The sequence below is a fragment of the Labrus bergylta genome, chromosome 13 (genome assembly GCF_963930695.1).
Source record: "Labrus bergylta chromosome 13, fLabBer1.1, whole genome shotgun sequence".
Taxonomy (NCBI): Eukaryota; Metazoa; Chordata; class Actinopteri; order Labriformes; family Labridae; genus Labrus; species Labrus bergylta.
In genome coordinates, this window is record NC_089207.1 from 22,874,440 (window position 1) to 22,901,458 (window position 27,019).

At 39.0% G+C, this 27,019-nt stretch overlaps 2 protein-coding genes across 2 annotated transcripts in view; one reads left to right on the plus strand and one right to left on the minus strand.

The window, feature by feature from the left end:
• Positions 1 to 27,019, plus strand: part of LOC109989370 (general transcription factor IIF subunit 2-like) — a 39,915-nt gene extending 12,896 nt beyond the window's left edge. The window contains exons 5-8 of the mRNA XM_020641097.3: positions 22,497 to 22,578; positions 24,223 to 24,322; positions 24,975 to 25,118; positions 26,325 to 27,019. Coding sequence (XP_020496753.1) covers positions 22,497 to 22,578; positions 24,223 to 24,322; positions 24,975 to 25,118; positions 26,325 to 26,459 — 461 coding nt within the window. The 3' untranslated portion in view covers positions 26,460 to 27,019. The remainder of the gene's footprint in view (positions 1 to 22,496; positions 22,579 to 24,222; positions 24,323 to 24,974; positions 25,119 to 26,324) is intronic.
• Positions 4,344 to 9,270, minus strand: kctd4 (potassium channel tetramerization domain containing 4). Its single transcript, XM_020641096.2, has one exon. The coding sequence runs from the start codon at positions 8,980 to 8,982 to the stop codon at positions 8,206 to 8,208; it is 777 nt and encodes a 258-aa protein (XP_020496752.1). The 5' UTR covers positions 8,983 to 9,270; the 3' UTR covers positions 4,344 to 8,205.

Consider the following 27,019-nt stretch of genomic DNA (forward strand, 5'->3'; position numbering starts at 1 on the left):
TCTTATTCAAAATATTACACAGATATATTTTACCTCACTACTACAGTTACCTAAAAAAAAATCAGCATTGTGATAATATGATTCTTATAAAACGTTCTAAAGTACATCATTTTGAGGTATGTGTGTATATTTAACCAAATATCAGGAATAATAATTTATCCATATTTCTACTACTGTTGTTGGAGCTTTAAAACGTGTGTCGTATCCATTCTAAAGTTAAACATTGAATTAATTTGTAGCAACTGAAAAACACAGAAATTATAGAATGGATATACAACTTCATGAACAGAAACACTTGTGCACAACTTGTACAACACATGATTGTTGCAGTCTCACACAGACGGTAGGAAGGTGAGAGGCAGAATGATTCTGATATCCTCTTCCACCTCCTACCATCTCTTTCTCTTCTCTGCAGGGCCCGGTTGTTCAAAAGTAATCCAACATGATAAAAGCTATCAGTATCAGATACGATTTTTATCTCTTGAAATTGGATTATTTTTTTTTATTTTTTTAAAAGGGAATGGGGATTATGTAATTGGATAGGATTAGATCATCTACTCCAGGATTTAATCTGGATAAAACCTCCAGTTTGTGTTGTTCAAAACTTTTTGAGTAGGATTATGATTACATTGATCCAAAAGAAATCTGGATTATCCTGAGGGGACTGGATTCCAGGGAAAAATGCAAGAAAACCAATTACTCTTAACAATGATTTTTTTTTTTTACAGTATTTCTAAAGTGAAAATGATGTGTTAAATTGTCTTAGGTAAGCTTTCACCTGCGAACACAAATTTGGCTAGCTTTCTGTTCCGGTGCAAAATTGAGTGTTAACTTGTGCTAACATGCTAAATTATCTGCTTTTCCATTATAACAAACGCAATATGCTGAGGTAGCTTGCAGTAAATGTACAAGCACTTACATACATGCTAAGTCCTGCAGGGGGCATGTGCCTCTGGTGGCAATGAGCCCTGGAAGAGGCCCCAATTTGAAATGTGTGTTTTACAAGCAACAGAAAGTCTTACAGTACTAATTACCTTTTAAAGTGACTGGTAAGATGTCTGTGTAGATTTTGGCACACCCATGTGGACACAGTAATTTATTGTATGTATTCCCATTTAGATCACTGGTAATCCATAAAAGTATTTTCCTGAATGAGGGTGTTCCTATCTAGTTTTTCTTTGAACAACAGTCAGAAAAGTGTGATTGATTACCTGATCCTTGGTAGAAAAAGTGGATTACAAAATAGTGATCATTTTCATTCAGATTAAACCTATTGAACAACTGGGCAGGAGATCATCTTATTGTCTTTCTCTTTTTCATAATTCTACTCTGGAAATGTATCCTTTCATTATTGAATTTGTTAAGTTGACATTTTAAGCACCTAGAGTTGATTGCTTAAGTCGAATTTTTAAGCATAAATGCTTCAGTTTAACGAGTTTAATCTTCTTAGTGATGAGGATTTCCTGCATAACTTGAAAAATTAATGTTTTATATCAATACCTTATATTATACCTTTGTCTTTGAGAAAATATGATAGTCATTTTTATTGTTGAAGTTGTAGAGAAAACACATTTTGAACACAAGGGGTGAAGAATCTCAGATTAAAGTCTTCAAAAACAAGGGAGCACTTCCTCCTTAGCCTGGTTCGTTTAGACATCTGTGAACACAGCAAGCACACTCCGCAGAGCAAAACAAGCGCGTTGAGATTGCTTTGAAGAGGTGGTCTCGGCATACTTCCAGTAGAACCCTGGAGCAGTTAGTTTGCAATTAGAACGCAATCACCAGAAACAGGTTGTCTGACTCATCACACTCCAGTAGCATTATAAGCAGCAGCAGCAGTAGTAGTAGTAGTAGTAGTAATGGGAATAATGCAGTTATAGGAACTTTTGATTACAGATTCAGTTGTGCTGATTACCAGTTGTCAGGTTCCAGAACTTTTTTTTACTTCAGAGTGTGATGTGTGATTGTATGCGTAAATGTAAACAGACAAATTTACCTCTCTGATTTTACACAGAGTTTCTCCTGCCAGCCCCCTAGTATTTTTCCCGCAGCAGGTCTGAGTGGGCTGATGTGAGAACACAGCAGGATATTATCTGGAGAATTCACCTCGAGCCAGTGGGAGGGGTTGGTGACATTTATATCCTGTGACTGCTGCACTATGCATAGATTGAACGCACGAGACCACTACGATCTTTGTGCACGCAGTTAAAAATGCTGCATTATGTTTTATATTCGCTAGTATGGTTTTCTCCGGTCTTTGGTTGATGTCGTTGAACTATGCATAGCATTGATTTAATAGCCAATATTCTCATAATAGCATTGTATGGTGAACTCTGTTGCTTTGTCGGCAACTTCTGTTTTTTTTTTCTTTCCTCAGGAGCAGTCCTCTTGAAAATAATTTCAGGAGGGCAACAATGTATCTTAAAAAAAAAAATCTGAATCGAAACAAAGCAAACGAGCTCTAGATGTGAAAACACCCTCAATCCTTCAGCTACAGGCAGCCTCAATCAAAGCCTAATCAAGTGTTTGGTTAGATCATTATCAAGCATTCAAAGACAACATTGTGGACTTATCTGAACACAATGGAGATCGTCATGCAGACTTTTAAGATTTCACTTTCTTTGAGACTCTTAGTGTATACCTGTGCGCCTTTTATTCAGGATTTCACGGTATCCAGTCATTGAGCCTCCTGCCCCTCTTCATCTGTTGCTCATGTTTTTTTTGTCACTGAATGATGGTTGCGTCTGCCTCTTTTGTCTGAACTGAGAGGGGAGGTGGAAAGAGTCTGACCTTCGCACCTCCTTCTCTTCATCACCCATCCTCTTGCGCTCCTCCCCCCTCCCCTGCTTCACCTCCTATTCTGCTGCTGAAAGATAAAAATCTGTGACATGTTAGTCATTTTCTGGCTGAGCAACCTCGCAGCACAAGGTGTGTGTGTGTGTGTGTGTGTGTATGTGTGTGTTGGCTGGAGAGACAGAGAGCAGCTTGTGAGCCTATGATGTAGGAGTTGCGTTTGCCTGGCAACAGGTGAAAAAGAGTGGCATGGAGACAGTTGAAGATGGTTTTGAGCTTTTTTTTTTTCTGCTGAAATCAAAACCTTCTTTCACGGCTTTCCCCGTTTGCATCGCTCATCCTCCCGAGCTGCCTTTTGATGAGGCAGGGACCACTTTGACCCTGCAACAAATCAGTAGTCAAAGTCATAAAAAATGCATGGAGCTTATCAGTAATTTAAAAAAGGCCTCAGGTTTGATGTTGTCATTGAAATATCAGCGCATAGTACAAAGTAAGAATGTGCTCAGTGTATCTTGTCTTGATGGGGTTTACAAACACAGGTGTAGTCGTGTATCATTTTTTGGGGGTCTTAGTGAGGATCTGAAGATCATAGGTTGTTGTGGGTGATTAAGTCACGACGAGACATCCAATGGGCTTAAAAAATTCGACAAACACCTCCTAACCCTATAAGACTGAGTAGAAATATTTATTCATCAATGCACTTCAATATATTTGTTCCAAAAAGCAGTAATGATTCAGGAAATCCTGATATTAATTATTTTATAGACATAAACTAAGGCACGTTTTAAAGGCAGAATGTGCAACATTTTACACATAATAATAGCAGAAATCAAGTTTATCCTCACACATGTCTCTCTGAGTCATGACTGTCTACACTGAGTGAGAAGCACGAGCCATGTGTATATCATGTTTACATGGACTGGACGGCCTCACATATTAAGCTGTTTGAGTCAATGACTAGAGAAAAGAAGAATAACATCGTCTACTCACCGCCATTCAGAGGCTGTATCTTTGATAAACTGATATGTAAATGGTAAATAGACTTGAGCAGGTTTAGTTCTTTTCTAGTCTTCTGTTCTGACTACTCAAAGTGCTTTTACACCGCAGGTCACACCTACACATTCACACACTGATGGTAGTGGTTGCTATGTAGTGAGACCATCAGAAGTAACCAAAGCCACAGCTGCACATGTTAGGGCCAATGAGAAGCCAGTGTAGCCTGAAACAGACGTCACAGCACAGATACCGGTATACAAAAGATTGAATAGATTTGACCTATTCAACTTATTGAACATTGTCCTTCGAGCACTTGGTTAGTTTGGTGCACTCAGTATGCACCGAGCAAATCATGGATATGAAGTTAGTCATGTTTTACACATTTTATTTGAGTTCGCTAGAAAAAGAAGAAAGAGCTAGAAAAACACAATTCTAAAGCACTGGTGCTTTTTATTTTGTAGTTACGGTGTAACAATTGTTTAGCACTTCATCCGACATCCTTGGCGAAAAATACCTTAGATCTCAGAGGGTTTTAAAAAAAGCACAGTCAAACGAAGAGGAACACTTGCACTTTATTTTTTTTTTACATTTAATTACAGCTCAGTGATGTTTATTATTTGTGTGCTGTAAATTCAGCTCAGGCCCAGATGTACACATTAGAGCATCCTGTACTTTCATGTTTTATTCTTTGTTTATTAAAGAATTATGTAACGATAAAATGCATTTAATTTTGTCCTAAAACACAAATAATGCACACAAAATGATTTAACAAACATCAGTAATGTAATCAATGATGAGTAGTTCTGTCATCTTTGCCTATATCTGGGCCGATAAAGCTTTGCGTCCCTCTGACTTCTTTGGAGCCCCCCCTAAGGGGCCCGGACCCCTTGTTGGGAACCAGTACTGTAAAGGAATAAACAAAAAACAAAACTAAAAACGTGGCACAGTACTTGTTTAATCTCTTCAATTATTATTTTGTTTCAATGAATATGGGCAGACAATAGAAAATGAAATTGAAACTCGATTAATCGTCCTGCAGTAGAGGGACTGCTAGTGCTTGAATTCTATCTATATGATGTTTTTATACTTCAACATACTGCTTCTAACTGGATATGGTGTTACGTTTAGAAAAGCTTTAAGACCTTGATTATGCTTTGTGAAAATGGTGTCGCCATGAGACTTGTTGTAAGCTGTTTTGTTTTCACATATGCACACCTGAAAATATCTAGCTCATTTGAGGAGGACTTGCTCCCGATATTCTCCTGACCTGGCTGTTCACACACACTCCTCATACATACGTTGGCTAAGCTCTAAGGCGGCCCTTTTTCACAATTACCCTTTGACTAGTAGGTTAGTCTGAATTTAAATTTCCTTTTTATCAATAAGGAAATGAGTTTCTTTGAACATCCCTAATTACAACCCAAAGCAAACTTTGCTCTCCACAGTTTTTTCTATTGTCTGAACTGGATTGTTCTAGATGAGACATGAGCTAAGAGCATTCCTTTATCATTTTAGATTAGGAGACTGGTTCTAACTAAAACTGTGGTCCTTTTGTTTCAGTAAATCCCCTCATAAAACAGCGACTACGTTTTATAACTTTTAATTACAAGTATGATGTAACTGCAGTTGAAATGAAGCGTCATTTTTTACCACTTATTACTTGAAGAAATAGTATTTATTATAAGCAATGAGGATGACACACATCCGTTTGGAATACATTGAGATTAAAAAGAGATCCCACTTGAGGGAAAAGGGCAGGATTTATCTCACAGACTGGCCCAGTTTTTAAAATACCAAATATCTTTACTGGAACTGGGAGGGGTTGAAGGGACTCCCCAGAGGCCTCTGCAGGTGGAGTTACTGCAGTAGTCAGCTTACTGTAGTATGCCAGTTCAAATGACTGTCAGAAAATAAAAGGCCTTTTAACTCTAATGTAAGCCAGACAGCAGGATGGCATTGCTAAAGCAACAACAACATCTTCTAAAGATGGACCTTAAACCTGCATGTCAAAACTCTTCTAGTCTCCTACAGTTTGATAAAGTCATCTGGTCACAACATTGACATGCAAGTGAAATGCCAGCATCCAACGGCTCTATGGAAAGTCCTTATGTCTGTACATGTTCTGTTATCATTGGCTCAGGGCAGAGCGAAGTTTGGTGGGCAAGCACATTACATGGTTAAAGGAGCTGCAGGGTGTCAGACTGACAGAAAACATCTGATACGGTGGGGCTGATGGTATAGTGATGCAAGACTGCTGGTTGTGTAGTAGCTGTTAAATGAATAGTTAGTTTTTATGTGAATCAACTGGCTGCTATCGTGTTAGATGCTTCTCATATTTGTAAGGAGTTTTTAAGGTAAATTTTTACCTTAATGTATCTCTTTTTGTCTTTCTCTCTAAACATTTTTTATTAAGAAGTTAAAATTCACTCGTGCTGATTAACGGGGCCTTAGGGCTGACATGCAGCTCTAGCAGAAACACTTTTCAACACAATGCAGGCAGAAGATACAACACATTTTTAAAGTAAAAGTTACATAAAATGTCTTTAATGTCGGTGCAGGAAAGAAAATTGAAGATCATTTCATTAATCTTCAAAATGTGATCAGAAGTAGGAATGATCATTTCCAGACTGGATAAGCGAAAATAAGAGTTATGTGACTGGATATGATAGAATGAATGTGTATAATTATGGCCGTATCCTCGTTCAAATGACTTCTACTAATTAAGCCTGTCATTCTAGTGTCAAACCGTTCATTACCGTTTATTTGACAACTGCCATGTATTGTTAACGTTTAAGGTTGATCCAGTTAATCAAACGTATTTCAATTTTATAAACGGATATACAGAGAAAGTGTGTCCATCTTCCAAAATATTTAATAATGCACTCAACATGAATACATAAATACATCTTGTAAAGTTCTATCCTCTTTTGAAATTTAATTTACAATCATTTATTGTATAAAAGCCACCAGAAAGATCCCTTCCTCCACTCTGCATACTGCCTCTGAGGAATAATTATAAAATCATTATAGTATAGAGTTACTCCTATTTTCAAATTACAGTGTACCTGTCCAACAAATTACAGATGAAATAAACCATATATGAAGATTGTGTAATCATAATAATGACGTAATCGGTAAGAGGCTAGATTGTGTTAATAATTACAATCATTAATTGATCATTTTATTTCTCATAAATAACAACGATATATCTGACAGTTGGGATTAAGAGCAGATCCAGACTGTACTTTATAGTTTTTAGTTACCTTTGTATAAATTGTAAGTTTATAGGGATCAGACTTAAATAATCTCAATTTAGCTGATGGTCTTCTAAACAGTAAACATGTCAACAAATAGTATTTCACAAGCTTCTTCAACAAAGCAATGACTTTGGCATGAACCTTACATACACTTTGCATTTACACACCACACTTTAAACCAGTACAATCAGTGTCACTTTTATTTGTAAAATATATTTACATGTGAAGTAATAGGCATTGTTGTGGCACTGACTTCAGAGAGGCTCACAGCACTAACAAACACACGGTCTTTAAGTGCACATGCATCATGCTAGATTCAAGCCCTTACAATAATCACAAGTCTTTGCACTTAGATTGAACTTGATGACACAAACAGAGATACAGTTTTGATGCTTCGGTCTGTCAGTGCGTTAGATCATTCATAACAAGTTAATGAGCTGCAAGTTTCCATTAAGGCTCCAGAGAGGCTTATAAACTACACAAGCAATTAAATCAGCTAATAACGGCACACAAAGTATATAGCAACACACACCCACACACACACTCTCAAACACACACATACAGGCACTGACTGTAGTAAAAGCTGAATGGCACAACAGTGCACACCACAGCTGCTTTAGCAGGCTTTTTTTCATTTTTTTTTTTTCAGTCGTTGACAAAGCAGCAGAAGCAGATCTTGTGCAGAGACTAATCCACTAATGAAGCTTTCAACGTTCAGAATCTCAGTTTCACCCTTTTGTCTTCTCTATGGAAGGATACAATCTTGGCTTGTCTTCCATATTAGAGTGATTGTGTGATGCCTGATCAGATCCAACAAATATTTCATATAGTTATTCTGCATAAATATTAATTTCATAGATACCAGCTTACAAAGCAGTAGCAGTATAGGGTGATGCCAAAATGCCATTCTGCTGATTTTGCAAATGTCTATAGAAACTCTGTGTTACCAAAATCTTATCCAGTCCTGCGTTTGAAAGCCAACATTTTGCTGTAAAGATATAAATACTATGCTCTAAGAAAGTCCAGCCCACCTGTTTTACCTTCTTTCACCCAATGACACAATACACTCAGCACATCTTCTATACCACTCTTGGATACAGAATCAGGGAAAACTTTTTTTCTCTCTCCTCTTCTCTCCTCCCCTCGGTTTCGTTTAATTCTACTTGACAAAGTGCAGGGCCTCCGCTGCCACCACAGAACCTTTGCTGCTGTCAAGGCTGGTGACTAGCTTGAAGCCTGATCTAAGTGCTAGCATGACTGTCTCTAGTTTAAGACAGTCAAGTGTGCACAAGAATGTGCTGTCCTCCTTCAGTACGAGACGTGAGCCTGGCTCCGACTTGATGAAGTGTCGAAACTGGATCACATTGGATGACACCACAAATTCTTCTGGAAATCCATCCAAGCGGCTTTTGGAGATTTGCACAAGCCGCCCTTTGATCTTATCTAGGAAAGCGGCGTCACTGCAGTACACCTTGAGCCCTTGCGACCTTTCGTGGCTATCCGTCACCTCTAAAAAGGCGGCCTCACGCTGGGCGGCCCTCTGACTTTCCCAATCAACCACAGCTTCCACGAGTTCACTCAGGCGGTAGAAATCTGCCTCTCGGCGCAGGAGCCCTGCCTCCCGGAAGTCATCAGGCAGCTGGAGCTCTCCCGTTCTTAGGTAGTTGAGCACATGGCGAAAAACTGGACCATCTCTGTCAATGAACGGGTTTCCCATTGAATCAGTGTGCTGGACAGGCTTCTTACCATTGGCCAGTTCTTCTAGAAAAGAACCTTGGTGCTTGGCAAGGGTGGTCCGGTGGGCTGTGTACAGGAACCCCCCAACGTTTAAGGTGATGGTGCCTGAGGAGGGTTTCTTGAAGCTCTTGCTGGGCTGCAGCAGGTCAGGGTTGATATGCCTCAATTCACTTTCCATCCTTCTGAGGTTCCATTCCATGCTCCAGTCACTCTCTCCAGCCTCGACCCAGCCTCTTCTGAGCTGGCGTGGTAACGGTTCAACTCGAGTCCGTCTTTCTCTTCTCGGGGGTTGATCTGGCTTGGGAGTCGGTGGTGCTGCGGAGAAAACGAAAAAGGTGTTGTCAGCTGTCGCAAAAGTGAGAGTGAATGTGTTGGAGAGCGTGCGATGGTGAATGGCTGAATGCTGTCTGGCAGAGCAGCAACAGTGAACTGGGAGCTGAAAACAGACTGGCTCTCTGTTCCGCGAGCTCTGTCTCCTCCCTCCCTTACGCTTTAGCTCCCTCTATGTCTCACTCTCTCTCTCTCTCTCTCTCTCTCTCTCTCTCTTTCTCTCCCTCTGTTGGAGTGGGTGGGCAGACAGCGTCACATGCAGGGAGAGAAAGGGAATATGTGAGCAAACAACAGAAGAATCTGGACTCGAGCTCTTTTTTTTTTTTTTCTCTCTTCCTTAATTGTCTTTGTTAAAAAGAGGCAGAGCTGAAACCAGCAATACGCACAGGCACACACACCCGCACACACAAACACACAAACACACCCTGCTGTCACCAGATGGAAGGGGGGTTGCTTTATAATTGCCGAAGTGTGAAACTGTCTAAGCTTGTGTGAGTCTGAATATGAAACTCCTTTTGCAGCCAAATCCATCTGTTTAGGACGCAGACCTACATTTGAACAGTCTCTATTCTAAAAGGAGTGCGGTTTAATTGAGGGGTTTACTGTCATGCTTTTTCTGTATCATCTCTGTTTATGACGGCAGCTAGTCATACATATGTAAATGAAAGCCACAGGGAACGCATTTATGCAAGGTAACAAGCAGTCCTTAGTTTTAGTAAATGTTGCTTGTGTAGTGTAGTCCTGTGGAGGAAATGGACCAATTAGAGTCACAGTGGTCTGGTCTGCCTCTAGGTTCCACCCCTTCCTTTGGGGAACTGAACTACACTCATCATTTTTGAAAGATTATTCATACGACCAAAGTGTATTTCATATGGCACTTACTTTCATGGTACAACAATTTAAAAAGCTGAAGGGAAAATGAAGTATGCTATGATAACATTTTTGGATTTGTCCAGTGTTTGCTGAAATGAAATCCATGTGTACCTTTGATTATTTGCCAAGTCCTTCAGTGGAAAAGTCATACAGTATTATAGGGCTTTCACATTTTGCAGAGGAGCTGTATGTGTGAACGCAAACAGCCAAACTTTTCGCCCAGTTATGACTTACAGACTTATGTGGTCAGACTTATGCAGACCACAAACAAAGGACTGGATGGGTTTATTTCACATTTTGTGGGTTGGTAGACACTCAGGTCACCCAAATATATGTTCAAAAACACTGTAGAAGTTAACTTTTCATAATATGTCCCCTTTAATTGCTTCATCAATCTATCATTTTATTCATGATCAATAAGATGAACTGATGTTTTGTGCTCAGCAACAAGCTACTCTTGATCAGCTCTTTTCTTAAGTTTGTGTTTTTATGTGTGCTTGTCTGTATCTGAGATCATGGAAATCCTCATTTTAGAATTTCATTTGAGAGAGACACAGTGGAAATCATCCCCCTTCTTTTCCCCAACAAACTGACTAAAACTTAAGTGGCGTCCCTTTGTAAAGCTCTCCGATGTAGAAAACTACGTCTTTGTTACATTTGTGCAACAAGTTGCCGCTCAGAGCTTGAGCTGTAAGTGAAGGGTGCACTGAGAATAGATTGAAGATTCATTTTGGGTAAAACACTGAATTTTAACACAGGGACTACAGTAATAATTACTGTGAAATACTGAAAGTCTTTTTGCGTCTGCGTGTGTTTATCTGGGAGAAGATCCAGGAGTGACAGCTCTCTCTGTCTCCACGGCAATTTTCTAATCATAAGCGATTAGTGATATCATCATCAACAACACTCAATTGGAATTGCAAACGAGGCCAAGATGCAGCAGAGAGGATGGTGGGAGGTTTGACCTGCTTTCTGCCTCTTCTTCATTAAAACTGGCACATGGAGGACAATCATTATCTTCAAAGTCAGTGAGAATCTGTTTGTCACAGCTGTTGTGTCTCTCTTTATCAAACTGACTTTTGAATGAAATTCCCAAAAAATGCTTTGAGGACGGAGTCTCCAATCTCCCTTAAAGGAGGTGAATTATTCATCGAGCTGTTCTAAGAGCTGGTGTGTAACGTAGTCAATGACTGCTGTGAAGCTGGCATGGCAACTACTTAAAATAGGGTATGGTATGAGCTCAGAGCTGTCAGTCTCTTGCTTTATTCATCATGGAGATATTTCTACTGTATAGAGTCTGATTGTGATAGGGCTCAAGTTAATCTGAAAAACTGATCAGATCTCAGAATGTTAAGTATTTATTCATTTATTCATATCGTCAACTGTAATATCGTCTCATAAAAATGCAAATCTGATATTGATGTAAAATATTTGTTTAAGGTAGAAAGAAAACTACCAGGGAAAAAATTATCTAAAATGTTGTGATTAAGGTCATTAATTTACAAGGATAAAGTTGTAAATTTATCAGGATGAAGTCTTACATTTATGATATTCAATTTGTATAGTTCAAATTATTATTCTGAAAGGTTGTATCAGAAAGGCAGCCATCCACCTGCACAAAAATTATGTAAGGGGGCGAACCCTCAAAGACATTTCTTCTGCCAAAAAAAAAGACAATCTCCTCCCAGACAGTGTGGTCCTTTCTTCAGAAAAGCCCCAGTTTCTTGCCGTATCTTTTAAGGGTCCTGATATAACGTGATGTAGATTTGTATTAAGTAAAAAATCAAGCTAGTCTGTCAGGTCTATCCTCAGGAGGAGGAAACAACTTTTAAAATGCTTGTTTGTTGAATAGACCAATGAATCATTTCTGATGCATCCCAAAAAGTCAGGAAAACCAAAAGCTGATTGGCTGATCTATTAACATCTGTTATTTTTATGTTTGTGCTTTTGAAAAGCAGCAGATCTACAGACATGTTTTAAACCCAAAGCTGCCATGTCAGAGAAGTCCGATTATTTTCAGATGAACAGCTGTTACACATTAAAAAAAAACATAAACATGTCTACAGCTCTGCACAAACATGCAGGCAGAAGCTGGATTCTGTTCAAATGCTGCCAAAGCAGTGCTGCATCCTGCCCTCGGTGTCTTTCTGCGCTGCCCTTCATCACACCTGCTGCTCTCATGAAGCACAGCCGCAAAACAGACAAACCATTCATGTTTAGTTCTCATCAAATACAGACATTTTGTAAAGTCCTTTAAGCACCTCCATAAGGATGCACGGATTGTGTTTGTGTCTTTTGCAAACAGAGAGCAGAGGAGAGAGACAGAGGTGTCAACTGGTCCCTTTGACAGGAAGCTTCACACTGCAGCACAATAAGGGTCATAAAATGTCCAAACTAGTTTAAAAATAGGAAATATACAGAGAGCACCTTCTCTGCCGAGATGCCACCACAAACTTCTTGTTAAATATGAACCATAATTCATGGGGATTTTTAGGTCCACACATGATTTTTCAGGAAAGTCCTTTTAATTATGTCTTCAATTTCTATTACAGGATGTCAAATATTGGTGTGTGGTCATTGACTTTTTCTCTAACAGCATTGTGTAAAGGTTGAATTTGAAAAAAAAAAAATTGGGTGCCAAGAAGTTAATTTTTAGTTTCTTGGTATCGAAAAGGGAATCTTTTTTTTTTTCTTTTTTTTTTTTTTTACTTGTATTGCATCAAAGTTTAAAATTGTGATATTGTGACAACCCTATTTCCGACACAAACGACGCCTGCTAACACGTAATTGTTAATGCTACTCTGACTACAAATGTTAAACAAATAGAAACCAGAAGACTTCCCATACCAAACTCCAGACCTCTGCCCACATATCTACATTTGTTTTGGAATCTGAATGTAGAGATTACCAAAAACGTACACAATAATTATATATGGTCATGACTACAATCACTTCAGGCGTTAAATAAATGCTAATAATCCCGTACATATTAAAACATGAATATTAAGAAAAAAACATTCACTTTTTATGCAACATTTTCAAAATATTCTTAGGGTGAGAAATTGTCCCTCAGCTTCCAGTCCACTTGTAAATGATCCACCAGTCCTCTCTGTGTTTGCCTTGCATATGAATGGTGGTAAACCTAAATGAGTGGGCTGTATGCAGTTACAGAGATCAAATCACTTCAAAGTTAATGAATGGAATCATTACATTTCCTTAATGAGGCAGCCTCTGGGCCTGCTAGAGATGAACGCTAATGGAAAATTATATTTTGAGATCTAATCATTGACTCCCCCCCCCCCACCCCCTCTTAATGCTTCCTTTCAGTCATCAGACTGACACAATCTGTATCTAACATGTGAGTGTGTGCGGAAATAAAAGAGTTGTTTATTTAACCTGTTGTTTTGCATTTTTGACTGATAGTTTAAGGCAGCCAATCTCATTAGATATGAATGCCAGATGTAACCTTTCTAGAGGGACTGATATAAGGACCAAGTTATGCTAGTGTCTATGAGTCAGACATATTGATGAGATGGATCACAAATCTCTGTTGGGATCATAGATTTTTTAGATTGATTTCTTTATATTTCTAATATCACTTTTCTCCTCCTCACCAAGCCATGATACAAACTGCCCATTAAATTCAAATGATCTCCATGAATATTAATAACGTATCACATTCTCAATAAACACATTGATACAGTTGAGATAATAATAAAACCAACTTTAAGATGAACCTGCAAAGTGCCGATGTAAGTGCTCCTGTCTTAAAACATTACAAGATAGTTTTACATAATACGTATGGAAACAATGTTCAGTTAACCATCTTTGATCGGCATTGTATACGTCAACTAATAAAAGAAATATTTTCCATCATATCATCAGAGCCAGGATGTTTATGAAGTGGGGAAAAAATATATAATGTATTTTTAAGAGCCGTTCATTTTGCCTTTGAAATGACAGAAGCATGGTGTTTGTCTTCACTCATCCCCACACATATTTCTTATCTTGGGAAGAAAAAAAAAGGCCACCTGTCAACATTCCCTAACATGTATAATGGCTACAAACCCACAAAATCACTATTGGCATTTTAACAAAAGGGTCAACTTGCTTCTATCATATGAGTCAAAATCAAAGAGAAAAGACAGTGTTCTTTCAGAGAAGCAGTGAATCATCCAAAAAGGTGTTATTGGTGACGGATCTCTGAAACAAACAGGGTCACATTAGTGGCCTGAGGCACAGCAACCGTAGCAGCTTCTGAATTCTTGTCAGATCTAGTGCTTGTAAGGAATTCTTTGATCTTTTATTTTGTGGATACTGAAAGGAGCATTAGGTTGGCAAATCTCTGAACTGTGGCGCTGCAGTACTGTAACATGTACTGAAGAGCAGCGTCGATGTTGCCTGCTGAAGAAGGCGACTTGACATTTCTATTTATTGCTCTAACTCTTGTACCTAAAGGCTAGATGTGTTTGTGGCATACATACGGAGAAGCACAGTTGAGGAGGGAGAGTTTATCCAGATACGGTGATGGTGGATGGAGACCTGGTGGGCGGCGGGCTGTTTGTTGTGTTAAACATTAGGAAGGTCAGAGCTTTGTGGAAAAGGGCCTCGGAGAAGATGAGTGTGAGGGGGTGGACGAGTTACCTCCTGCACCCACACATCTGTCTCTCGCTTTCTCTCCTTTCTTCACTCGACCAATTTCACTTCTCTACTCTTAAAGAAATAAGCTGAATACATACATACATTCAAATGTATTACCATGTTATAAATACACAATGTACAGCAGGTCTTATCTCTTTCCCCATTTCCCCCTTTTAAGACTCTCTAATAATAGTTGTTTTTTTTAAACTGAGGCATAAACACAACTATTCAGTGAATTAAATTGCTCCGTCATCTAACCTCCCATTGTTAATATGGTTACTTTATAAACTCTACTTCCACAGCTGGTTTGGTTTGATCTCTTTCGTTACTGATGTTCAGTCATTTGTTGTTTTCATGGATCATCAGTAAGCCTCTGCTAGGTAGGTTGAGGATTTCTGTTGGAGACAGAAGTCTGTTTTAAAGGTTCACAAGATTGGCAGATCTATCAAGGGCACAACAGGATGATTTCTATAAACTACCGTTTTGAAAAGAACATGAGTGCATTATTAGCCACTGACAGTAAATGTGACAAACTCACCAAAATCAACTGTATGAGCTGCTCAAGAAAGAATGTGTTCGTAACAAGTGTTTTTTTTGCATGAGGCCCATTTTATCCAAGGTACCTCATAGAGATTTCCAAACGAAAGCAAGAGCAGCTTATTGCCAGAGATGCAACATGTGGCTTCACTGAACTAGGTGGGATTCAGTAGGAGAGTCTTGTGGAGTTCTGAATGGGTGCGTAGGAGAATTGGGATGCTGAATTTGTGCTTAAGGTGTGGACCAAAACATTGATCTCGCGCTTAGGAGTCCTAAAGAGAAGCCAACATGGAGGAGACTACTATTTCTCTCAAGTGTTCCTCCCACACATGGAAGCCTTGAGCTACACATGCTGTGGTCAATCCACATCCCATGCTGGTCTTGTCTCTCAAATTGACTGGATGTGTGTCTGAATAAATGTCTCTCCTTTGTTCAGTGTCCCTCTGGACGCTGGCCAGAGTAAAATAAAGACTTGTGTGGCATGAGGGAAAATCTGATTTTAATGGCACTTTATTTGACTGTGACAACACAGTCTGGATGTGGCTGTTATATAGTCAATAGTCAGTGCATGTGTGCACATGTTTCTTGTGTGTGGGTGTTTTTAGACATGTTGCTGGCAAGTGCTCTGGCACTTTCCAGCCAATAATTGCACATAATTGCATCCATTTGTGGCAAAGATGAACATTAGTGAGATCTGTGACGCGTACTGCAAAGCATTTGTTTCCTCAAGATAGACGGACTCTTGATGGAATGTTGTGTGACACGTGATGTCAGGTGGCATGTGATTGTTACTATGGTGACCGTGGCAGTTGCACCTGCATTTGTTCAGCCTTGATTAACACTGAATACATCAAGGCTTTTTTTTTTTTTTTCTTAAGATAATGCTGGTGATATTATGTATTAGATCCATGTCTCCGTCCTGTCATGTTGAAAAATGGAACAAAGCCTGAAAAGATCCTATGGGCACAAAGTATGAATTCTCGAATGCTGTTGTTCAAGCTCCATTGTTGTCCAACTTGGATTGTCTCAATCCACAATTAGATTTTACCATTATACGTGTACATTTTTAAGCACAGATGGCTACTCTAGTGAATACATTTAATTGCAAACCAGTTTTCTCTGTTCTTCAGAATATGGTATAAAGCAGGATTTGATAAAGGTCTTAACTGTTCACTTCATTCCCAAATGTACAAATTAAAACCAGTACTGTTAATTTACTAAATTAAGCCAGCAAGCTAGTTTAAAGGTTTTTTTTTAAGATGTCAAATCAAAGTTTAAATCAGTAATCATGATGTATTTCCTGTTACGAACAGAGAGCCCAAAGCTGACATGGGTAGCAATAAAGCAGGGGCCTTCCAGGTTTGAATAACTGAATAAGACCTCATAAAGGTAGAATTTTCAGATTGAGATTTCTGAGATGGGCTTAAATAATTCAGCTACAGTGAATTTGTCTCTGTTTTTTATTTATTTTACAGAGCCAGACGACAGAGGCGAGGGGTTGTGTGTATCAAACCAGCTAGCCCACAGAGTTTACAAGGCTTGAGTGAATCTGATTATGCATGAGAACAAATGATTCATTTTTCATTGGTCATGTAAATAGCTTAGTAGGAACATTATATTTTAATAAATAAGGTAGAACATTATTACTGTCAGACCTTTAATACTCAGAACGTATGTTGCCATAATTGTGACTTCAGTGAAGGAAGAGGATTTTCTAGCTCTGTTAACCTTTTTATCTTCATCCTCAGATTTATCTGGAACTGAGGTCTCCAAAAGTGCAGCTGTAGTCTACTTGTTAGCTTCACTGTATTCTATTTTTCATTCCTTTTTTTTCGAGTAAATTAGAGTAGAGGGACAGAAATAATGCTAGTCCTGTCAGTGTTTGCCATTGAAAGCTCATTTTGATCAAGTTTCTTTTGGAGTTCAAATCCTGATATTCATTTTTTTTGTGGGTTATGAACAGACTGAAATAATAACATAAAGCACTTTATGATCTACAAAACAATGAGACCACCTGAGACAAAATAGATTATTTCTATATTTTTTAAATATCTTACTAACTGCTGCCATGCTGACTCTTTTGACTGTTAAAAGAGAGCAGCATGAGATTTGTTGTACATGTATATGCAGTACAAGATCAGTGGATAGATAAGACCGTAAGGCTTTGCCCACAGTGGGCACCAAGATCAACACAGAACTGAAAGTTCCTTTAGTCAAAATCCACCCTGCTGATGTGTTTACCCCTCAAACAACTAGATCTGTTCAGTTGTAGTTGAAAAAACACGACTCAAATTTGACCCATTAGCTCTTGTTTAGAAAGAAAGAGAAGAAAACACACTTCTTAACTCGCACTGAGCCACGTGTGTTGTCGCTCTGGCACAGTAGCGCCCCCTAGCATTCTAGCATAGTTAACAATGCTGTGTCCAGAAGTTTCATTGAATTACTTTGAGTCTATGTTTTTTTTTAAATTGAACTCATAAAAAAAACATTAGAAGGTTTTCAGATGCCCCAGAGAGAATGTCAATACAATTAAGTCATGTACCAACATAGAGAAGGTTTCAGTGTGTAATGTTTTTTTGTTGTCAGCAATAAATTTAAATAATCAAGATCAGTCCTTTTTTCTGACAAACATGCTTTTTAGTTTTATTCTTTGAATTGGTGCATATTTCTATTTGTAAATATTTTTTGGGGAGGCTTGGGTGATATATTCCAGCAGCATCCTGTCCCGAGATCAACAAACATCTTTACTTGACCGTACAGTACCACATATTTGACTAAAAGTGAGTGGGTGCTGCAGTTGACTTTCTGCTGGGAAATCACATCAGCTCAATTCTGGAGCTTCACACTAGCATCGACTGAAAAGGAACAAAACCGACTATTTTCTGTGATTTCATCGAAAATATGTAGCGGTACATATAGTCCTCTAATTTGTGACATTACGGGCACAACTTAAATAAATGGAGACTCATACAATGAATGAATAAAAAAGTGCTTTCTTCCATTAGAATTGGCAGTATCTGAGCAGTGAAGTACTTTTTCTTTTTTTTTTGGTTTGCTCCACTTGGGCAAACACTGCAGAGATGCATTCTATTGTTTGTTGAGAAGACCTTGGCATAACAAAAGAACTGATGGAGAGGCGGTTGCATGCACCTTTGCTATTGTCTGGACAGCAAACACATCGACTGTGGAAACAGACAAGGGAACAAAAAAGACTCCATTGAGCAGTTAAAGGCTCCAAACAGGAGATCCCGCTGTGCCAGCGTCATCAGAAACTGACGTTGCTTTGGATGACGATTGAAAGGGAGCGATGACTTCTCGTATATTTTCTTTGCGTTTCTCCTCCATTTGTTGAGTGGGAGAGACTACGACACAAAGGAAAGACGTTAGTGAGGGAAGTGTGAATATGTGGGCGGGATCTGGCAAGTGTCCCTTTAGGAGTCACTAATTTTACACATTTTCACACCTCAGGTTCCTCAACTGACGGTAAGAATTGTAAAAATATTAATATAAATCCAACAGCCTGTCTCCCTCCTCCTCCGCCTGTCATCTAGTCCTATCAATCTGATGATTCACAGAGCCTTGGCACCTTGTGTGGCCCCCTACAGCTTCTTGTAGTTTTTAACTCTGTGTGCCCTTTCAGTATCTCTTTCTGCTGCTCTTGTTCACTAATGAGTGTGAAATGTATCACCTTTTTGGACCTTTCATGTGTCCAAATAGAACCGATGCCAAATCATGCAACAATGCACAATAGGCCAAGCTGTCGCCAATATAACACCAACGCTAACCAACTGGACTGCACCATTTCTCACTCAGTTGATTCAGGACTTAGAAGAAATGATGAAAGTGGCTCTTAATACTGATTGAAGAGGAGCACGAGAGGCATCAAATCGTTTCTGAAAACAGATGTGGGTTGGAGAGTCCAACAGAGTTGGGAAAATCATTGCAATAATTGAAACAATCTTCAGAAAGACTTGAAAATGTTGTAACGACGGGGGGGGGGGGCTGTGAAAGGTGTATGGAAGGCTAACTGGATGTGATGGAAGAAGTATCTTAACCTCTCTTTAGCAAAATCGAAGTATTTTTAAATGTACTTTCAGTATCAAGCAAATGCAGTACACAAGCATAAAGGACTTAGTTACACATGATCCTTTTCAATTGTTGATGCTGATACAACAGTATGTACTCAGCATTGTGATGTTGTAACTGGTTTTTACCATTTGAGATGTTCCGTTGTTTTCCACTTAGCGGTACTGTCCATTAAAATGCTCCAAACTAAGTAAGAAGGGTTGTGGGATTAAAAATGGGATAGAATAGGGGGGACATTGACATTGTGTTAAGATTGGATTTTAAAACCCTGATAATCTGGATGTCATGGGCAGTTCTGGGAGATTTGAGGAACTAAGAGCGCGGTCACACTGGCCACATGGTCACATGTTGTCGTACCGTGCTTCAGCACAAAGGGCTGGATTACAGCATGAAGGACATTTATTTAAAAGGTGACTAAGCAAGAGCTTGTGTGGATAAATTAGTAGCTTTAAATACTGAATAAAACCACATCACTACTAGTGAGGATCGACAATTCACTCCATTAAACATTCCCAACATCAAGCTTTTCATTAGTCTTTATAATATTCAGAAAGCCTACAATATATTCATTTAGCTGACATCAAAGGGACAGTTGTGATCTTGTATAAAATAGTAACTGCATTACTCACAGGTGATGCCTGTCAGCTTGGCCCTTTTATTAAGACACTGGCAGAGGGCCAGCACGGAAGCTAGACATCGCTGCAGACAGGGCCTGTTTTACCCTGTAATTTAGCCAATTTAAGAAAAAACTAAATCACTCCAAATGATAGAAATATATGCTATGTTTAGAACTTTTTCAGCGTCTTACTTTGCCATTAGCAAGTCACTTTTTTTAAGCACTGCTTTGTGAAGTATCAAATACATGTTCCTCTACCTGCAGCACACTGCGCCTATAGTGTACAAGAGTCTTGATTTTGCCAAGTAGATTCATGGTTTTTCTATGAATTTTTCTATTACTGCATCCCATATTGAGATAATATTAAGCATTAGATGTTTAAAGGCGGTAGATTTTTCTTATTCTAGCTAGGTTTTTTCCTTCAACACCTGACACTTAATTTTTTTGTATAAAGTATGTCATGTCATTCTGCAATAAAGAACTAAACATTAAAACTTACCTTGAAGATGAATTGCTGTTTGGCTTTTCTGGTTTGCAATTTAATTTGTGAGTTCAGTGAGGCAGAGAACTCTAGCTGATGACTGAAACAGACTGCAGGTGTGCGCCACCTGCTGGTATCCTCTGATCCAGAAAGGTTCTGAAGTACTGTTTTTTTTTACCAAGCCCCACTCTTAGATCTTCAGGTTTCTGGACAGAAGCTCCCAGTATACACCTGCACCACCAGGTAACTTGGGATATCTCCTGTCCTCCAGTAACCTCAGAAGTTTCTTTCAGACCTGTTGAGTCTCCATCTGGAGAAGTTTTTCCTCTGTGTAATCCGGCCCCTAATGGTATCTCCTTCTAGCCACATCACGCTGCATGGCATTGTCGCTGTAAAAAATCCGACAAGGTACTTTAAAGATCCTCAACCAGGAACCTAACTCGGAGAGATAAAGAACAAAGAAAAAACTGCAGAAGAAAATCTAAAATGATCCAAAATGATGAATAGTCATGATTTTTGGTGAAGGATAGTCACACTCGCTCACAATCTCTAGTCATGCTTCTGAAATGTTGGATTCTGATCTCTTCTTAACAAATAATTATTACTACTTATTATTTGCATAATAATTTTTAGAAACGTTTAACTATCAATGTAGAAATGTCTATGGTAGAAGTGATCACAACTTAAGGAAATTTAAAATATGACGGTGGGGTCAGAAGTAAAGGTTGATTAAAGTAGTGTAATTGTTGTGTAGACATAAATAATGCACATTTTTAAATATACTCTACATGTAAGCATGACGTACATATCAATTTCTAATAAAGGACATGACTTGAGTAAGTTACCCTCATGTAATATGTACCATCATTGTATTGCCCCTAATTATACATTTTGCACATTGCTTAAGATCGATAGGTATTCACACACATTTATTGTGTTGATGCCTCAGATTTATCAAACACTTGTGGAAAAAGATATATGATAAAGATAGGATGGTCCCTCAACTGGAAAGTAACTGCGCATCTACGTGCATCTTGACGCTCTGGAGAGTGATAATGCCTTTTTGTAATCCATATAACACACTCTGCTGGTGACAGCCAGTAAGAAAACTGCTCGTATAATAGAATGAAACTCAAATGAAATACGATCTGACTGGTGAATAAATCTAGACGATGCCAGTAGTCACGTGAAATGGTTATATCGGCCGATATTATCTGGGTTAGGGTAAATTGGACGAGCTTGAATTCATATAGCATGTTTTCTAAAACCCAAAGATATTTACTTTACAGTCACATAAAAAAGGCTTACTTGTTTGAAGGCTGGAAAAGGGCTTTTTTTTTTATCAATGGAAAAGATTCTAAACAGTTCAAATTGATGTTAATTTTAACAGCAATGTACCACTTTTTTTTTTTGCCTGTGCTCACTGCTCAGCTTCTTTTTCTTTTTTTTTTAGAGCATGGTGTTGTGAGTGTAACTTCACGTAGAGTGACACTTAACTATGACAGTTTGGGAAACAGCCATGAAGTGCTGCAGAGAGGCTGTCATTCTGGCACTTTGTCCAATCCTTGCTATCCTCACTGGAGTGAGGCTGATGGCTTCTCATGACTAATGTTGGCTCAACACCCATTACTGCTAAGAGTTATGCTGAACTTTGACTCTTCAGCAGTTTTGTAGATCCTTCTCTGGGCTTTTGTCTAATGCTGTGTGTGTCATTTTGGATGGTAGACAGCGTATGGATGACCACATTCCTGACCTGTCAACGTTCACATCTAGGGGTTTGAGCACCCTAAACAACAGACTTTTTTTTTAATGTAAGGTTTCTGTGTTTTCTTTTGCAGGTACTAATGTCTGTTATGCTAGTTTTATACATGTGGAAAATCTTAGTGTAGTCATAATCACAGTTTGGATTTTGAACTCAGTTTATCACTTGAACACTGGAAATAAAAACAGTTGGCTAACGTACTGATGAGCGTGCCAATAATCATGTTTACTGTTTCTATTGGATTCCTTTGGTTTAGTTTAGTGTTTTTCAAACAAAATGTGGAGTTGAAATGAATAAAGACTTGAATTGTATTTCCCCCCGATCAAATTGAATGCATGTGTCATGCGTCTGAATCACTAAGCAACTGAGTCACTGTCTTTGTTCTAGATGGAATCAGTCTGGAGGGCATGGTGGTGCACAGAGCTGAATGCAGACCAGTCGTCAATGACAACTATATGAAGCTGAAGAAGTGAGTCAACTTTGACTGTTCCAAAAGGCTTCAGTTTGAAGAATCTGAGTAACTTCAAATACAATTCTCATTGGCTAATACAATGGGATATAGCAAAAGAAGATAACTTGTAATTTAAATACAGGGAATGGATGTTCTAGAGTAGACAATAGACACAAAATGAATGCTAAGGCTACTTTTCCAGCAGAAATACAGAGTAAGATTTTTATTTTTGGGCCTTTTCTGCCTTTAATGGAGAGACAGGACAGTGGATAGAGTCGGAAATCAGGGAGAGAGAGAATGGGGAATGACATGCGGGAGGGACATACGACAGCCTCCATACATGGGGCGCTCACACCAACCACTGCACCACCAGCGCCCCCAGAAATACAGAGTAATTGAAAATGGTGAAATGTCAACAACTGTTGCTGGTAAAAGTTGGAAAAATATAAATATAAAGATTATGGTGTGTTAAAAAAAACAGAATAACTAAGATTATTCCTTAAATGAATGGAGTAAATATCTGAAATGTACGAAGTCGTGTAAATAACAGTCAGGACTTCATTTGTTTTGGACAAATTTAGACTAAATTAGCTTAGTAGCCCCCTGGATGACAAAATGTGATCACATGTGTTCACATGTGTTCACATTTTGTGAATGAAGTCCAGCAGGAGCAGAGAAGTCTCCTGTTTGTTAACAGGGGGAAATGCTGCATCTGTTAATGTGTGAACATAAACCACTCGAGTCCACCCTGCCTTTGTTCAATGGTTTCTGTCTCCTTTTTATTGGAATCCGTTAGTCCAGCTAGTTAGTGGATGGCATTGCTATAGCAACAGCATCACTATGGCAGACGCACTGCTACAATATAACCCAAGGCAAATGCACAACACAGTGTGCTTCAGTGTACGAGCCTGTCAGCTATCAAATCAGGACATTCAACACATGATAGGGAAATAACTGCAAAAATGTTCCAACTTGTCTGCTTAAACACGATTCATTGAGATTGCATCTTTTACAGGATGTTGCTGATGGTCTGGCAGGAGTTGTCCTTGGATTTTGCAGGATGGTAAAATGATGTGTTTTAGATTAGATACTGAACTAAGATTTATCTGACTGTATTTTATGTCTGACTTGAAATCCTTTACTTTGATTCCAGGTTTTTTCTCGGCTCCTATTTGGATGGCAGCTGACAAATGTCCCTCCATCATGGATATGTAGGACATTATGTGGTCATGGCAGTGCGTGCGTGCGTGCGTGTGTGCGTGCGTGCGTGTGTGTGGACAGACTCAGTTCAAGAAGATTCAGACACCTGTTGGCCATTACTCATGTCTAAAGGGAGAGTTATGTGTGTGTTTCTTGACTAATTGAGGTTATTAATGTGTTTTCTGTCAGGCAGGTACATCAAGTCGTGCTCTGTTTTTATCTCATACGCTTTGCAAAACTATAAAGTATTCACTCTTAAAATAGTTTTCTTAATGATCGACTCAGAGAAAATGAGAAAAAAAAAGTATAAAGATTATGTTTGGACAGAGCTGGAGCCGTTACTATTTACGATGGTTTAGTCTCCTTGCACTGACCATTACCTTCCATCCCAACGGGCACATATCTTGGACCAAAGAAAACCCCAAACAAACGTTCTCTCTCTCTCTAATGTGTGTTTTTCAGGTTGCAGATTAGAGAGTCCACTAAGCCTCAGCGTGTATCACAGCAGCTCGAGAGAGCAGTCACGACCATCTTTAAGCCCGTAGCCAACCATGATTTCAATGTGAGTGCATGTCTTCAATATTTTCTGTTTTTGTCCTGATCTGTGGTGGTAAACTAAATATCTTGGGAGTTTAGACTGTTGGTCAGACATTTGATGATGTTCCTAAATAGTGAAGGACTTTGTCACTGTTCTCTGTCTTTACAGGCCAGAGGTTTAGGATTTCTGAAAGGAAAAGAATGTAACAGCTGGTTGTAAGGCTGGTGACCCTTTAGTGATGTCATCAGGATCGTTTCTGATCAGGGCTTCATGTCTACTCATTTAAAACTCAAATATTGTGTCACAAAGTGCAAGTGAAGAGGTTGAAAACTTGCAAAGCATGTCGGGTCAAAAGATGATATTCAGTTCCAGTTCCACTGATTTAAAGGATTCAACCTTTAGTTACGATTAGGAGTCAGGATATCTCAGGATATTTGACTACATGTGATTGCAAAATCAATGAAAGTCCTATTCTATGCAGCAGTAGCAGCTTATGCAAATATGCTCTACACAATTAACTAGAAGTACAATTTGTCAAGATAGGAAACTTTATCAACCAGCAGCTTTCAAAAAGAACAAATATATATATTGGTGAGATTATAAGAGGATTATCAATACTACAAGTTTCAGTATTATTGTTATTATCGGAAGTGATAATATTCTGTATAATTCTCAGTTGGAGCATGACAAGAAGAAGAAGTCGGAGGGGAAGATGGTGCGCGCTGAGCGGCAGGTTGTGTTGGACATGCTCTTCTCTGCCTTTGAGAAGCACCAGTATTACAACATTAAGGACTTGGTGGACATAACCAAACAGCCTGTGGTGAGCATTACACACACACACACACACACACACACACACACACACACACAATATAGCTGGAAGACCAAAAAACAATACACCTGCCCACTATCCACCTTCCTTTGTTAAATTTGAAAAGATCGCCCACAGACTGACGTTCATGCCTGTTCACACTATCTTTTGTGCCAGAAATTTGGGCCAACATGCACATGAACACATACACGCTAACACACACGCGCACACACACACACACACACACAAACATTGGTTAAATCGATACAGTGCAGTGGATCCGTTCCAGTTTGCAGAGAACAGCATTGTGTAGGTGCTGATTAGACCTTGAGGTCCTCCTCTCCCTCTGATTGCATCTGATTGCATAACCATTGGCTGAGTAGGAGTCAAACGCCGCAATACACTCCACGCCATCATTTCTCTCCTAAAGCACTTGGCTAACACTCAATTCAACTGAACTAAAGTAACCGAAATGTTCATTATGAAAAGTCTAGCAGCACATCAGTTATTCATCCGGCACAGCGTGTATGACTGTAGCAGCTCAACAGAGACACCAAGTGGTGGTTGGACAGTATAGCCTCACACAAAGTGTCCCTGACTGGACTTCCACAGCTCCTGTTGATTGTGACAAATGAATTTGTTTTTCAATGTCTGTACCTCAAACACATTTTTACAAGCACACAGACTGATAGGACACTCATGTCTGTTAAGGTCAAGTGTTAGCCATGAAATGAGCTCACATATCACCGCCATAATAACATTCTTTGTTGTTTTCAGACTTTTTAATGTACAGTTTAAACCAAGAGAATAAAAAAATAAAAAAAACATATGTGCAAGTGTTTTTAAATATATTGGCTTTTTTTTTTATCTTTAGACAGAGAAGAAGCATTCACCATAGTGCTCTTCTGTCATGCATTTATGCATACTGGTGAAGCCAGGAGATGGTTCACTTAGCATAGCAGAGAGGCTGGTTAACAGGCGGTAATGGGGAAAAAGCTTTCCTGGCCCTGTTAAACGGTCAGTCCTGCTATGACAGGCAAACAGGCAGATGTGAAAAAAGCTTCTCTTCTCTTTGACACATCCAGAAGAGCCGATAAGAATTCTAAACAAGTGTAACTATCCATTGACGGTCTGATACAACACAGTGATGAGACGGATGTCTTAATATGGTCAAGTGTTTCGTCAGTCTTTTAATCCCAACCTGTTTTTTTGCAGACCTACCTGAAAGATATCATGAGGGAAATTGGCACTTACAACAGCAAGGGCACTCACAAAAGCACCTGGGAGCTGAAGGCAGAGTACCGACACTACCAGTCTGCGGAGGAAGAGGAGGAGATGCAGACCGCCTAGTTCCAACAAGTTCCTGCAAGTCCTTTCAAGTCCGGTCTCATCTCATCATACTGGAGTTCTTTGCTGTGATTTTCATGTTGAAACGTGAGCGTCCAGCAGGTTCAGATTAGGTAGAAGTGTAATTATTTTTTCAGTGACTTCCTAAATGTTGATGTCAAAAAGGAAAACTATTTGTCACTAATCCTTGCTATTATTTGATTTTGTTGGTTCATAATTTTTTTTCTTTCATTAAGAGGTGGAATAAAATACTCTGCATTAGTTTACTGTTAGTTGTTGAGTGAATGGCCAGGTTAAATAAAGGCAGTCAAAGATTTACAAGCTAAATAGTTCAAATGTTTTCTGTTTCTCTCTCTTAACCATCTGAAGAGCAGCTGTGTGTCTGTACACTCAATTGTTATGCATAGTTTGGACAGAAAATAGGACTGTAACAAGCGCTTAAAAGCATCTGCTTCTCATGTTTCAATTATTTAGTTCAATCTATGATGTTCGGTCTTTATTTATTTGCACATCCCAGTTTTGGACTTCTGGATTTGGATGTCAAAGTTGTATTAAAGCATTTA